Raw genomic sequence first — 13396 nt, forward strand, 5'->3', positions numbered from 1 at the left:
GCTGCTTGAGCAAAACTTTGGATAACTATGTTGTTTATGTTGCAAGAAATGAAGAAAATAACAACATTGTTGCCCAAAGTTTTGCTCAAACAGCATCAAATTAGGCAAGAAATCATAATACCCACACTTTTTGCATCATTTCACTGCAGAAACGGAGAATTCACCTTCTCACCATACTAAAATTCAGCTCATTACTACAAATCTAGTACTTCACCGATCTGTCCTATTGCAGCAAATAAGGCGAGCAATTATTGTAGCACTCACATTGCTTGCACTTTTCCATTGCAGATACAGTTAATTTATAATCTCACCATTGAACAACCCATCTCATTCCTGCAAATCTAGTACTCCACTGAACATTTCCCATTATTTTGTAATTTTCAGGAATCAGGGATAAATTCAATGATAATAGGAGGCAATCAGTGAAGTACTAGATTGAAAGTAGTGAGCTGGATTTTTGTATGGTGAGATGATCAATTCTTCATTTCTGCAATGAAATGGTGCGAACAGCGTGGGTTATATGATTTCTTGCCTTATTTGATGCTGTTTGAGCAAAAGTTTGGGTTACTGTGTTGTTGAAGTTGCAAGAAATAAATAATACAACAACACAGTTACCCAAACTTTTGCTCAACCAGCATCAAATTAGGCAAGAAATCATATAACCCACGCTGTTTGCACAATTTCATTGCAGAAATGGAGAAATTATCATCTCACCATACAAAATTCCAGCTCACTACTTTCAATCTAGTACTTCACTGATTGCCTCCTATTACGGATGCTGGAAATGTTCAACGAGAAATTCCCTCCCATGCGATGCGAATCTGCTTAAAGGGTTACATACCAGGCGGGGATAAAAAAATGAACTTTAATTTTAATCAGAAAGTATACTAGCTAGAAAACACACAATCCGAATTTCATGAAGATTGGAACACTAGAATCAAAGTTACATTCCATTGTAGGGTGCACCCTCCATAGGAACAAGGCGAAGCGCGAAACTTTAAACTCCAAAGGGCGCTTCAGGGAGCCATTTCAGTGGTCGTTTAGGGGTTTCCGCGGTTTCGTTGGCGTTTCAATAGTATTAAGGGGGTTTCAGAGACGTTTCAAGGGATTTCTAAGGCGATCCAGAGGGTCTCATGAACTTTAAGAGGTCGTTACAAGGGGTTCCAGGGGCGTTTCAAGGAATTTTAGAGGCATTTCAGAGAGGTTAAGAGGTTTCAGGAACGTGGCCATTCTGAGAAGTGTTTGATAGCATTTCAGAGGCATTTCAAGGGTGTTTCAGGCGAATTTATGAGGGTTTCTGGAGTCTTTTAATGGCGTTTCAAGCTTTTTAAGGGGCATTTCAAAATGCTTTCGATGAATTCAAGGGTGTTTCAATGCGATTATTGATGTGTCAGGGGCGTCCCCAACAAAAAAAATTAGCTGTATAAGAATTGAACAAACAACTCTTAAGCAAACTTCAGCTTGAGAAACTGTTATTCAGCTACCTCTGTTTTTTGGGTCTCTAAGCTTTTCAGGTTAGGATCGTTTCACGGGGTTTTCAGGAACACCCAAGGGGATCCGGGAAATCTAAGGGGTTGCAAGTGCATTTCAAATGGATTGGAATTTTAAACTCAACACTTCTGAAACCGCTTCTGAATCGCTGAACTTCCTATGCCTCCGAAATGCCCCCGAAGATCCCCCAGGTCCTCTGTAACGAGCTTCAGACCCTCCGAAACCCCCGAAAGTCCAAACACTGCACTGCACGAGGAGTCGATGCTGAAACACACCACCGTGGGGGCCAAGCCACCACCTAGCACTCCGTGTTTCAGAACGAACACGCACCGTGTCTGGCTCAACACCGGTGTCGGTGGCGGTGCTCAGGCACTGGGCACGGTGTTTGACGCTTCGGGTAACACGGAGCCCGAGTGTTTCCGATTATGCAAAACACTCGTGCCAGTTCAAGCGCTCGGTGCCGTTCATTCTCCAGCATCAGTTGCAAATGCTGTTGGTCGACGACGAGAGTGAAGTACATGGCGGCTCCTTTTGTGTCTTTCTCGTCCCTTCTGACTCAGTGCCTCTGATGCAGCCAAGCTACCACGCACTGTGACCGAGCTCACTGCTTTGGTGTTTGCACCAAATCCTCTGCACCAATCCTCTGCACAAATCTGGCGTACTGCTCACTCCCACAGAAAATTTGAAAACAGTTCGCACAGTAAAAGTCAAATGTGACTTTTACTGTGCGCACTGTTTTCAAATTTTCTGTGGGAGTGAGCAGGACAGGGCAAATTCGTACAGAGGCTCATTAGTAGAAGCTGAACGAAGGTGTTGATACGAACACACACGGCGGTGTGTTTACGGGCAAACACGCCACCGGTGCGGCACGGTTTGGTGTTTTGCCCATGTCTGCCTAAAACTCCTTGAACTCCCGAAAAAGCCCGTGTAATGCCTCTGAGACCAGCCCAAAATCGTCTGACATTTCCTGAAACGCCTCCAAAATTACCTTAAAATCCCACATCATATACCCTAAAATCCCACATCAAAATGCCGGGGCCCGTGGCGTAGTGGCTACACGTTTGCTTCATAAGCAGATGGTCATGGGTTCGAACCCAGCCCCGGCACTTTCATCAGTTGCTCTTTCCCCCTGAGAGCAACTGACACTGACCCTCTTCTGAGCCCATGGCTCAAATGAACCCGGATACTTGGACATCGGTGAACGGCAAACCCATAATGGACCCCCAATCGGACTGGAACAGGAACAAGCAACAGCCACACATCAACATCCTCGAGCTCATCATTCTACCATGATAGGGTAGAAAGTGAAAGCAGCGCAACGGCTACCAGTAGTTCGATGTAGTACAATTAGAAATAGAATACATTTAGGCGCTGTACAAAGTGTACGTACAGCTTCCAGTTGGAATCGCTCACGCAGTGCCCTAGTGGACAATAGAGCTGTTAATTAGGTTAAGTGATTCAAGAATAAAAAAAAATCCCACATCATATTGGAAATGTACTTTTTTTTTCATGTTGTATTTATTCCTTAAAACACCAAACAAGCTTAACCCTTTGGAGCTGGAGGGGTCAAAATAAAAACGGATGCATAAATTCACAATAAAACAGAATACTGTCTTCGGCAAAGTAGTTGCAAATTGAGTCCATTATTGAATGAAAATGGGAATTTGGGTATTTGAGACTTCACTGACAACCTAGAACATTCTGAACACTATGAAGTTTGGATAAACGAAATAATTGACAGACCAGTTATTCTTAAAAACTGAATTTGAATATAGGTTACGTTTATGTGTATTCATTTAACCTTCGACAAGAATATCAACAGGTGTTTCATATTCTGGGATGTTCTAGGTGTTCCAAACTGTCCTGTAGAATAGTTCTTCAAATCTACAAGAATAATTTTATGTGTTTTCGCCATAAATAATAGCATTGCACAATCTACTTGAATCTGTGAAGCTCTTGAAATCTACTATATCATTAAATGATATAAACACTACATATAGGAATATTCAAGGTCAGCCAAACTATCTTGGAGTACAGAACTTCAGGTCTACACACGTAGCAGTAGCCATATCTGCTTTACTGAGTAACGTTGCATATTCAACTGCAGTAACTGAACCAATCTGAAGTCTGCTCGATATTACAACGTTTGAGATATTCGGGGTCGTCCAAGATATCCTCTAATGAAGTCCTTCAAATGTACAAGAATAATGTATTGTGCTTTCGCCATAAATAACAACATTGCAGTCGTACTAATAACACATACTAATTATCTCATTCAGTGACAATCCATTCACATGTGTTCTCAATTTATTGCCGAATGATCTTCGCTGATTGAATTTTAATCCGAGATCGATAAACGCCAGCCGTGAAACCGATACAACTTATTTTCCACTCCGATTTGAATGCAATTCCATCATCAATTAGTGCAACATGAGTTTCGAGTTTTGTTGCATCCATTTTATTCTTCTCCTTTTCATTCGGAACCGGAGTAACTGACATCCAACCACTCCACCTCCCCCAATCCTGCGTGTCGGCACTTTAAAGTTTCATAATCCAATTAAGTCCCTGGCGATGGTTCCATTCATGCTGCTGCATTGAATGAGTGGCATAAGTTGCAGTGCAGTCAGGTTATTGGATCGAATGCAATCCGGGGGTCGGAAGCTGCAACAGCAAAGCAATTGAAAGCAAAACCGATGGTAATTTATTAATCGAAGCATGAGTTATCATTTGTGTCCCGTTCGTCAATTAAATGTTTGTCGGGATAAGCCAACTCGAACAAATTGCCATTTGTCGATGTCGGACGGAGCAGCAGCTTTTCTAGGTTTATGGGTCTCTTAAATCATATGATCACTTTTTGCTCGAAACGGTGTTGAGCATAAACGATGTGCGCAGATGCATGCTATGCTGCTCTCGGCACAGTCGATGTCGGTACCTCTTCTGGTGAATCACATATGAGGTAGTGCCTTTGCATGTTTGATATGTAAAACATTTACCGAAATGGTTTACAAATAGATTGAAATGTAAATCTTGTGCTCCTTCGCTGGCAGAAGGAAGACGCGCAATGTTGGTATCAGTGTCGAAGCATACCATAGAATCCTGCACGAATAATGACAGCATGGAAGTGCAATCGTACAAACATAACGCAGTACCTACTACAGGGTGCGGCAGGAAAAAATGCGAAAACTTCAAGGCACTATTACACACTAAATATGGGATATACATGACTGATTTTTCATGACAGTGTATCAGTCAATGTCTATATTCTAGCACTGCAAAATAAAAATAAACATATTTGATGTTTAACATGTGATAATGTAAGCCTAATAAGCGGGTATCAAGAAACTGTGCGCCCAATGGTCATTAAATAAAATGACTATAACAGTATAAAAATTAGCCTCAATTCGATGAACAACCAGACCATACTGATCCAGAGCCATGTAGTTTCACATACTAGATGAAATAAGTACATATATTTGATGATATTGTAAAGAATTGATATTGTTTTATCAGATACGAAATTTAGCGACCTGTGTACTTCTCTGCGGTTTGAAAATTCTGATGGTCTTCAGCTTCAGGCGCCGCCTTGTAAAAGTTAGTGACCAAAAATTTTATTTAACTTTTCAGAAAACTATCCTATTAGAGATCATGAAACGTCGAAAAATTGATTGGTTAACGTCAAATGGACGAAAATGAGGTTTGAAGTTGAAAAACACTTTCGCATTTTTTCCTGCCACATACTGTATGTGTACGTATTTAGACATTTGGTACAATCGAGATTGGAGTTGTTATCATAAACTGTTGGGAAAAGTGAACAAGAGGCAATGTCAATATCAACAATTATGAGGTTGTAATATGTGGAGCAAAATGGTTTTAATTTAGATGATTAAACAAAAGTGCCCAATTGTTGATTATGTATTATATCAAAATGTTTTGCAAACATCAAAAATTATACATGTTATATGAGAACATAAACTCGATTGATAAGCACCATGCATAAATCAAAAATTTAACGATGCTGTTGTAAAATGTATTGCACAATTTCCTGTGGCTCTCAGCCCTAACACCAATAATGTCATCGCAGTTGGTTCCACATTCGTTGTGAATATTTTGTACCCGAATAATGGTATAGCTAACAACCTACATAAATGCAATTGCAATATGCATCTTGAGTAGAGGTACACTCACCTTGCAAATTCCATCGACGCAAATTCCTCTGCCGCTGTTGTTGCGCCGGAAGTACTCGGTCGGTTTGCTGCACGGCGTACCATCGATAACGGTCTTGTTGAGCGTGGCGAAGTAGCGCATACCAATCGGTTTACAGTTCAGCTCACATTCGGCATCGTCTGAAAGGAAACGGAAAACGCAGGAACACGGTTTCCATTATTTGTTATTTGGAATTAGTGTAGCGGAAAAAAAGCGGAAATGCTGTCTGCACATGGTGATACAATTTGTGGTGGGAGGCAAAAATGTGTTGTTATGATAGGATCAGAATGCTGGTTTCGCTAAGATTTGGTTAAATCCGTAAACAAGGCTCAAAACCAATTAATAGTAGACAGTTGTTTTTATATTGTACTAATAAGAGCACTCTACTGGAAGTTCCAATGATAATTTGCTAAGATTTTTTAGAGATTATAAGATAAATGTAATAAAATTCCCAAGGTGGGCCAAAATACGTTCACTACCCTATGAGTTGTGTGCTTATTAGAGTGGGTCATCGTTTATATGGAAAAATGAAAAATTCAATGGTATCCCATCAGATCAAAGCTTTTTTGATCCCATTTCAGGACCAAAATAAGTGTGCAAAATTTGGGCACGATCGGTTATGTTTACGTTTTGCGCATCACGTTTCAAGTTTGTATAGGATTTTACAAGGGAAAACACACTTTTTGGCATTTCTCTCATAACAAGCTTGAATTTTTCTAAAGCCATGTAACCGATAAAGTGAAAACATAGCCTAGGGTGTCCTAAAAAACTTTGTCGAAGACCGCGAAGTGATCTGATGCTTATGAAAAAAGTTATAGCGTTGGCATTGCTTGGCGAAACAGCATGATTTTGTTGCTATTGTTATTCCTTTACATGCTAAAACATAAACACATGCATGCTGTTCGTTGATTATAACTATTTTCACAAGCATCGGATCGCTTTGCGGTCTTCAACAAAGTTTTTCAGAACATCCTAGGCTATCATTTTACAGTATCGGTTAAAAAGTTTCAGGGGGCTGTTTTTATAACTCGAGTCGATCGTAATTTCATGTGACTCGATAGTTGTCGAATTATACAAAACGAGTTAGTCGAGGGATGTCGAGTAAATAGTCTAGCACAACGAATGCTCGATTCATTAAAACGACTCGATGAAAACGGTCGGTCACCTGTCATCGCACAGCGATCAGACAGATTGATGTGAAATTTTGAATTTTTTCCAACAACATGGCTTTGTGCGCGTAAGGATTTTTTTGCATTTTATTAGTAAAACTACTCTAGAATATTCATTGGAATCCGTTTTAAACCCTCCATCCAAAGTCCCACTTTGCTCCATCAGTCGCGCCAAAAAGAGATACACGAGCGATCGCGTCGGGTATTCAGTACACGGCATACGCTTTAAATTATGGTTGCATTGCAGTACTAGATAGCATATTTTTTTATTAGGCAAAAATGTCCAGCTGATTATGAGTGTTTGGTAGCTTGGTTGGTAGTGGACATGTAGAACCGACCAAGTCGCGGGTGTCGGAATGGCCTCCGCGGAAACCTTGGCATTCAATCGAGGCCGCCTTTGTCAGGACACCAAAGCTAGGCATGTGGCGGCTCTTTCTTGACGATTCTTCATATCCATCATCTTAGCGGATCAACGGCCTCCCTGGTGAACCCGAGCTAACTTCGAAGAAATTTTGACCATAGTGCCAAAACTAGGCATGCGAAGGCCCTATATTCAAGATTTTTCATATACACCATCTTATTATCCATAAAAAGGATTAATTACCTCCCTGGCCAACCCGTGGCCACCGGAATATGCTCTGGAGGAGCCTGCTCCGAGGGCGCTTTGGCCATAGCGCCAGATCTTCTATCATTTTATGTTTATCCCGTGTTTAGGTAATCAAAACCTAATTTTTCGCCTGCAGGCAACTAAGAAACTGAAACCAGGAATTGTGTCGGAATGAATCGATTACCCTCAAGGAATTCCTCCAGAAATTCCACTACGGATTCCTCCAGAATTCCTCCAAAAATTCCTCTAGGAATTCCTACATGATTCCTCTAGGAATTCTTCCGGAAATTCCTCTAGGAATTCCTACAAAATTCCTCTAGGAATTCCTCTAGGAATTCCTCCAGGGGTTCCTCTAGGAATTCCTCCAGGAATTGCTCTAGGAATTCCTCCAGGAACTCCTCTACGAATTCCTCAAGGAACTCCTCCAGGAATTCCTCAAGGAACTCCTCTAGGAATTCCTCGAGAAACTCCTCTAGAAATTCCTCCAGGAATTCCTCCAGAAATTCCTCTAGGAATTCCTACAGGAATTCCTCTGGGTATTCCTACAGCATTTCCTCTGGGAATTCCTACAGGAATTCCTTTGGGAATTCCTCCAGGAATTCCTCCAGCAATTCCTCTAGGAAATCCTCCAGAAAATCCTCTAGGAATTCCTCCAGCAATTCCTCTAGGAAATCCTCCAGAAAATCCTCTAGGAATTCCTTCAGAAATTCCTCTAGGAATTCCTCCAGAAGTTCCTCCAGGAATTCCTCCAGCAATTCCTCTAGGAAATCCTCCAGAAATTCCTCTAGAAATTCCTCCAGAAATTCCTCTAAGAATTCCTCCAGGAATTCCTATAGGAATTCTTCCAGGGATTCCTTTAGGAATTCTTCCAGAAATTCCTTTAGGAATTCCTCCAGGAATTCCTCCAGGAATTCCTCCAGGGATTCTTTTAGGAATTTCTGGAGAAATTCATAGAGAAATTTCTGTTGGAATTTCCAGAGGAATTTCTGGAGGAATTTCCAGAGAAATTTTTGAAGAAATTCCTACTGGAATTTCTGGAGGAATTACTAAAGTAAATCCTGGAGGAATTCCTTGAAGAAGTCCTAAAAGAATTCCTAAAGGGATTCCTGGAAGAATTCCTTGAGGAATTCCTGGAGGAACTTCTGGAGGAATTCCTGGAGGAATTTCCGGAGGATTTCCTGAAGGAATTTCCAGATGAATTCCTGGAGGATTTTTCGGAAGAATTCCTGGAGGAATTTTCGGAAGAATTCCTGAAGGAATTTCCGGAGGAATTCCTCAAGGTATTCCTCCACAAATTCCTCTAGGGATTCATCCAGAATTCCTCCAGAAATTCCTCTAGGAATTCCTCATAATTCCTCTAGGAGTTCTTTCGAATATTCCTCAGGAGGAATTTCTAGGGGGATTCCAGGAGGAATTCCTAGAGATTTCCAGAGAAATTTTCAGAGGAATTCCTAGAGGAATTTTCAGAGAAATTTCTTAGAGAATATTATAGAGGAATTCCTGGAGGAATTTCTAGAAGAATTCAGGAGGAATCTCAAGAAGAATTTGTGGAGGAATTCCTTAAGGAATTTGTGGACAAATAACTAGAGGAATTCCTAGCGAAATTTTTGGAGGAATTCCTAGAGGATCTTTCGGAGGAATTCCTGGAGGAATTTCCGAAGGAATTTTTAGGTTTTTTTCAGAAATTCCTCTAGAAATTTCTCCAGAAATTGCTCCAGAAATTCCTCTAGAAAATTCTCCAGAAATTTTTCTAGTATTTTCTCCAGAAATTCCTCTAGTAATTTCTCCAGAAATTCCTCTAGGAATTTCTCCAAAAATTCCTCTAGGAATTTCTCCAGAAATTCCTCTAGAAATTTCACCAGGAATTCCTCTAGAAATTTCTCCAGGAGTTGCTCTAGGAATTCCTCCAGGAATTTCTCCGGAAATTCCTCCAGAAATTCCTCTAGGAGTTCCTTTAGGAATTCCTCTAGTTATTCCTTCAGAAATTTCTCTGGAAATTCCTCCAGAAATTCAGCTTGGAATTTCTCTAGAAATTCCTCTAGGAATTTTCGGCGAAATTCCTAGAAAAAATTCTGGAGAAATGCCTAGAGTAATTTCTGGAGGAATTTCCAGAGTAATTTCTGGAGGACTTTCCAGTGAAATTTCTGAAGAAATTCCTACTGGAATTTCTGGAGGAATTACTAGAGGAATTTCTGGAGGAATTCCTTGAAGAATTTATAGAGGAATTCCTGGAGGAATTTGTGGAGGAATTCCTGCAGGAATTTCCGGCGGAACTTCTGGAGGAATTCCTGGAGGAATTTCCGGAAGATTTTCTGAAAGAATTTCCAGAGGAATTCTCGGAGGAATTTCCGAAGGAATTTCTGGAGGAATTTCTGGAGGGATTCCTGGAGGAATTTCCGGAGGAATTCCGCAAGGTATTTCTCCACAAATTCCTCAAGGGTTTCATCCAGAATTCCTCCAGAAATTCCTCTAGGAATTCTTCCGAATATTCCTCTGGAGGAATTCCTAGAAGAATTTCTAGAGATATTCCAGGAGGAATTCCCAGATAAATTTCCAAATATATTTCCAGAGGAATTCCTAGAGAAGTTTCCAGAGAAATTTCCAGAGGAATTTCTAGAGGAATTTTCAGAGGAATTCCTAGAGAATTTAACGGAGGAATTCCTTGAGCAATTATGTAGGGATTCCTGGAGGAATTTCTGGAAGAGTTCTGGAAGAATCTCTAGATGAATTTGTGGAGGAATTCCTAGAGGAATTTGTGCACAAATTACTGGAGGAATTTCCGGAGGAATTCCTAGCGAAATTTCCGGAGGAATTCCTCGAGGAACTTTTGAAGGAATTCATGGAGGAATTTCTGGAGGAATTACTAGAGGAATACCTAGAGGAATTTTTGGAGTAATTCTTAGAGGAAATTATACAGGAATCCCTAAAGGAATTGCTGGAGAAATACCGAAATAAATTTCTGGAGGAATTCCTAGAGGAATTTCTGGAGAAATGACTGGAAGAATGTCTGGAGAAATTCCTAAAGGAATTTCTGGGAAAACTCCTAAAGGAATTTCTGAGGAAATTCCTAGAGGAATTTCTGCGAAATTCCTAGAGGAATTACTGGAGAAATTCTCAGAGGAATTCCTGGTTAAATATCTAGAGGAGTTTCTGGAGAAATACCTAAAGGAATTTCTGGGAAACTTTTAGAGGAATTTCTGGAGAAATTCCTGGAGGAAATTCTGGAAAAAATCCTAGAGGAATTTCTGAGCAAATTCCTAGAGGAATTTCTGGACAAATTCCTAAAGGAATTTCTGGCCGTCGCATGCCTAGTTCTGGCTCCATGGCCTGAACGTCCTCGAAACAGATTTCTGCAGGTCACATTCTTATGACCACGGGATGGCCACAGTCGCCTGGCCATTGGTCCTTTTTATGGATGATGGATGTCACAAAAGTTCAGCTTATTATATGTAGTGGCTTGATTTCCCTAACAGCGGGGAGTAAAAAAAAAAAAAGATAATGAATACATATAAAGAATCAAGAAGATAGACTGCATGCCTAGTTTTGGCGTTTACGTAGAAAGCACCTTCAGGACGAATTTCAATTGGCCAGGGAGGACATTGGTCCTTTTTACGGTAACCAAGATGATGGATATGAAAAAGCATGAAGATAGAGCCGTCGCATGCCTAAAGTTGGCACCATGGTCCAAAGGTCCTCGGAACAGGTTCCTCCAGGTTATATTGCAGTGGCCACGGGGGTTGGTAAGGAAGGCCATTAGACCTTTTCATGGTTACTAAAATGATGGATATGAAAAATCAAGAAGAAAGAGCCGTCGCATTTCTAGTTTTGACGCTATGGCCAAAACGTCCTCGAAATAGGCTTTTGCAGAGCACATTCCGGCGGCCACGGGTTGACCAATGGTTGGCCAGGAAGGCCATTTGACGTTTTACGGTGACCAAGACGATGAATATAAAATATCATGTAGATAGAGCCTTCGCATGCCTGGTTTTGGTGCCCTGACCGAAATGTTCACGATCCAGGTCCCCGCGGGTGTAATTCCGATGCCCGCAACAGGACCAGATTGGGTTGGTCGGTTCCACATGACCACTACCAGACACGTATCACCCAGCTGGACATGTTTGCTGCAGACACCAACGACGCAGCCGCTCGTAAAAAGCTTGTGTAAACAAAATTCCTCTCAGTAAACTGTCAAAATCGCGAATCGACCACTCTTCTGCTGTCGACTGTCGAGCTAGTCGATTTCTGTGATAGCTTTTCTGCTCGACTCGACAGTGATAGCAGGCGACCCGAATTAATCGACTCGAGTTATAAAATAGCCCCCTCAGACAAACTTTTTTAACTTATGACAAAAATGCAAAAAAAAGTATGTTTTCCCATACAAAATCCCATACAAATTTCAATTGACATGCGCAAAGTGTAGACGCAACCGATCATGCTCAAATTTTGCACAGATACTCAGGACCCAAAACGGAACCAAAAAAGCTTTGACCTGACAAAACGGTTCCGATGACCCACACTAGTGCTTATCTCGTATTGCAGCCTGGGCACTTTTGTGCTTCTGACTTTAGAGGTACGTCTTGAGCGCCTGTGCACCAAGGAGGTGCGGCTCAAACAGCGTCTGTTCTGGCATCCAGCAGCTGATTATTAAATGCTCCTTCACCGGAAGCTATACCTAAGGTGGCAGCTCCACCACGGTGGATAGGGGACTTTATAAGGCCTATAGGCCAACAAACTTATGGTTCTCGAAACCCAAAGATCGTTACAGAAACCGAAAATGAAAGATTACGAACTGGTTTAATGACAGACTTTAAGAACGAAACAACAGACATGAATTGGAACTGGGAATGTATTAACCCTAGACCAGCAGGGTAAACTGGTTCATCACATTGAACTGGTACAGCTAGCCAATGCGGCATGCCGTATGGAGCTTGAGATTCTAGAACTGAGTGTCCGTTGGTCGCACTTTGGAGAACACAGATTGGGGTCCGGTCAAATTCGGCTATAGTCTGGCCTACGAGGTAAAGACGCTCCTCGCCACCGTGGAGTTGATTTCCTGCGCAGCACTCACAAGCAGGCTCATGAAGTGGGAACCTATTAATGAGAGGGTAATTGTAGCCAGATTCAGAACACGGGTTCGAAACTTTACTGTGATCCAAAGTTACGCATCAACCGATGCTGCCGAAATGCAAGACAAAGAGAACTTTTACAGCCAACTGCATGCTGTCGTGAACATGATTCCGAAAGGTATATAAAGATCCTCATGGGCGACTTCAACGCGAAGGTTGGTTCCGACAACTCGGACTATGAGCACGTCATGGGACGCCATGGTCTCGGAGAAATGAGCGAAAACGGAGAGCTGTTTGCAGAGTTTTGTGGCCACAATGACAGACATGGTGATTGGGGGATCGCTCTTTCCTCATCGACCAGTGCACAAAGTGACATGGGTTTCCCGTGATGGCGTCACGGAAAATCAAATCGACCACATCTGTATCAGCCGAAAATGGAGACGGAGCCTTCTTGATGTGCGGATCAAACGTAGCGCCGACATTGCGTCCGACCATCATCTCTTAATCGGCGAGATCCGACTGCGCATTGCCAGCATCCAGCGTCAGGAGGAGAAAATCGGACGTCGGTCCAACACACGCCGACTGGAAAACGCTGCGGTGAATAGGTCCTTCGTCGAGGAGCTAGAGAACCGTGCTGCGGGTTTTCCGGAAGATGAAAGCGTAGAAGGTCAATGGAGCGCCATCAAAAACGCCTTCATCGCCACCGGCTAAAATAATTTGGGTGAGCTACACGTGGAGGAAGATAGAGGAGCGAAAGAACGCTTTAGCCGCGAGAGAGCGAGTGAAAACGCCAAAGCTGTAGCCCGCCAGCGCAATTCGGCTCTCGAGAAGGAAGTGAAAGCTCATGTAGACGGGACAAA

At 42.0% G+C, this 13396-nt stretch overlaps 1 protein-coding gene across 1 annotated transcript in view; it reads right to left on the minus strand.

Annotated features, from left to right (window-relative positions):
- LOC109409361 (thrombospondin type-1 domain-containing protein 4) overlaps window positions 1–13396 on the minus strand; it is an 820641-nt gene that overhangs the window by 422824 nt on the left and 384421 nt on the right. The window contains exon 7 of the mRNA XM_029859333.2: window positions 5677–5834. Within this exon, the coding sequence (XP_029715193.1) occupies window positions 5677–5834 (158 nt within the window). The remainder of the gene's footprint in view (window positions 1–5676; window positions 5835–13396) is intronic.

The sequence above is a fragment of the Aedes albopictus genome, chromosome 2 (assembly GCF_035046485.1).
Source record: "Aedes albopictus strain Foshan chromosome 2, AalbF5, whole genome shotgun sequence".
Taxonomy (NCBI): Eukaryota; Metazoa; Arthropoda; class Insecta; order Diptera; family Culicidae; genus Aedes; species Aedes albopictus.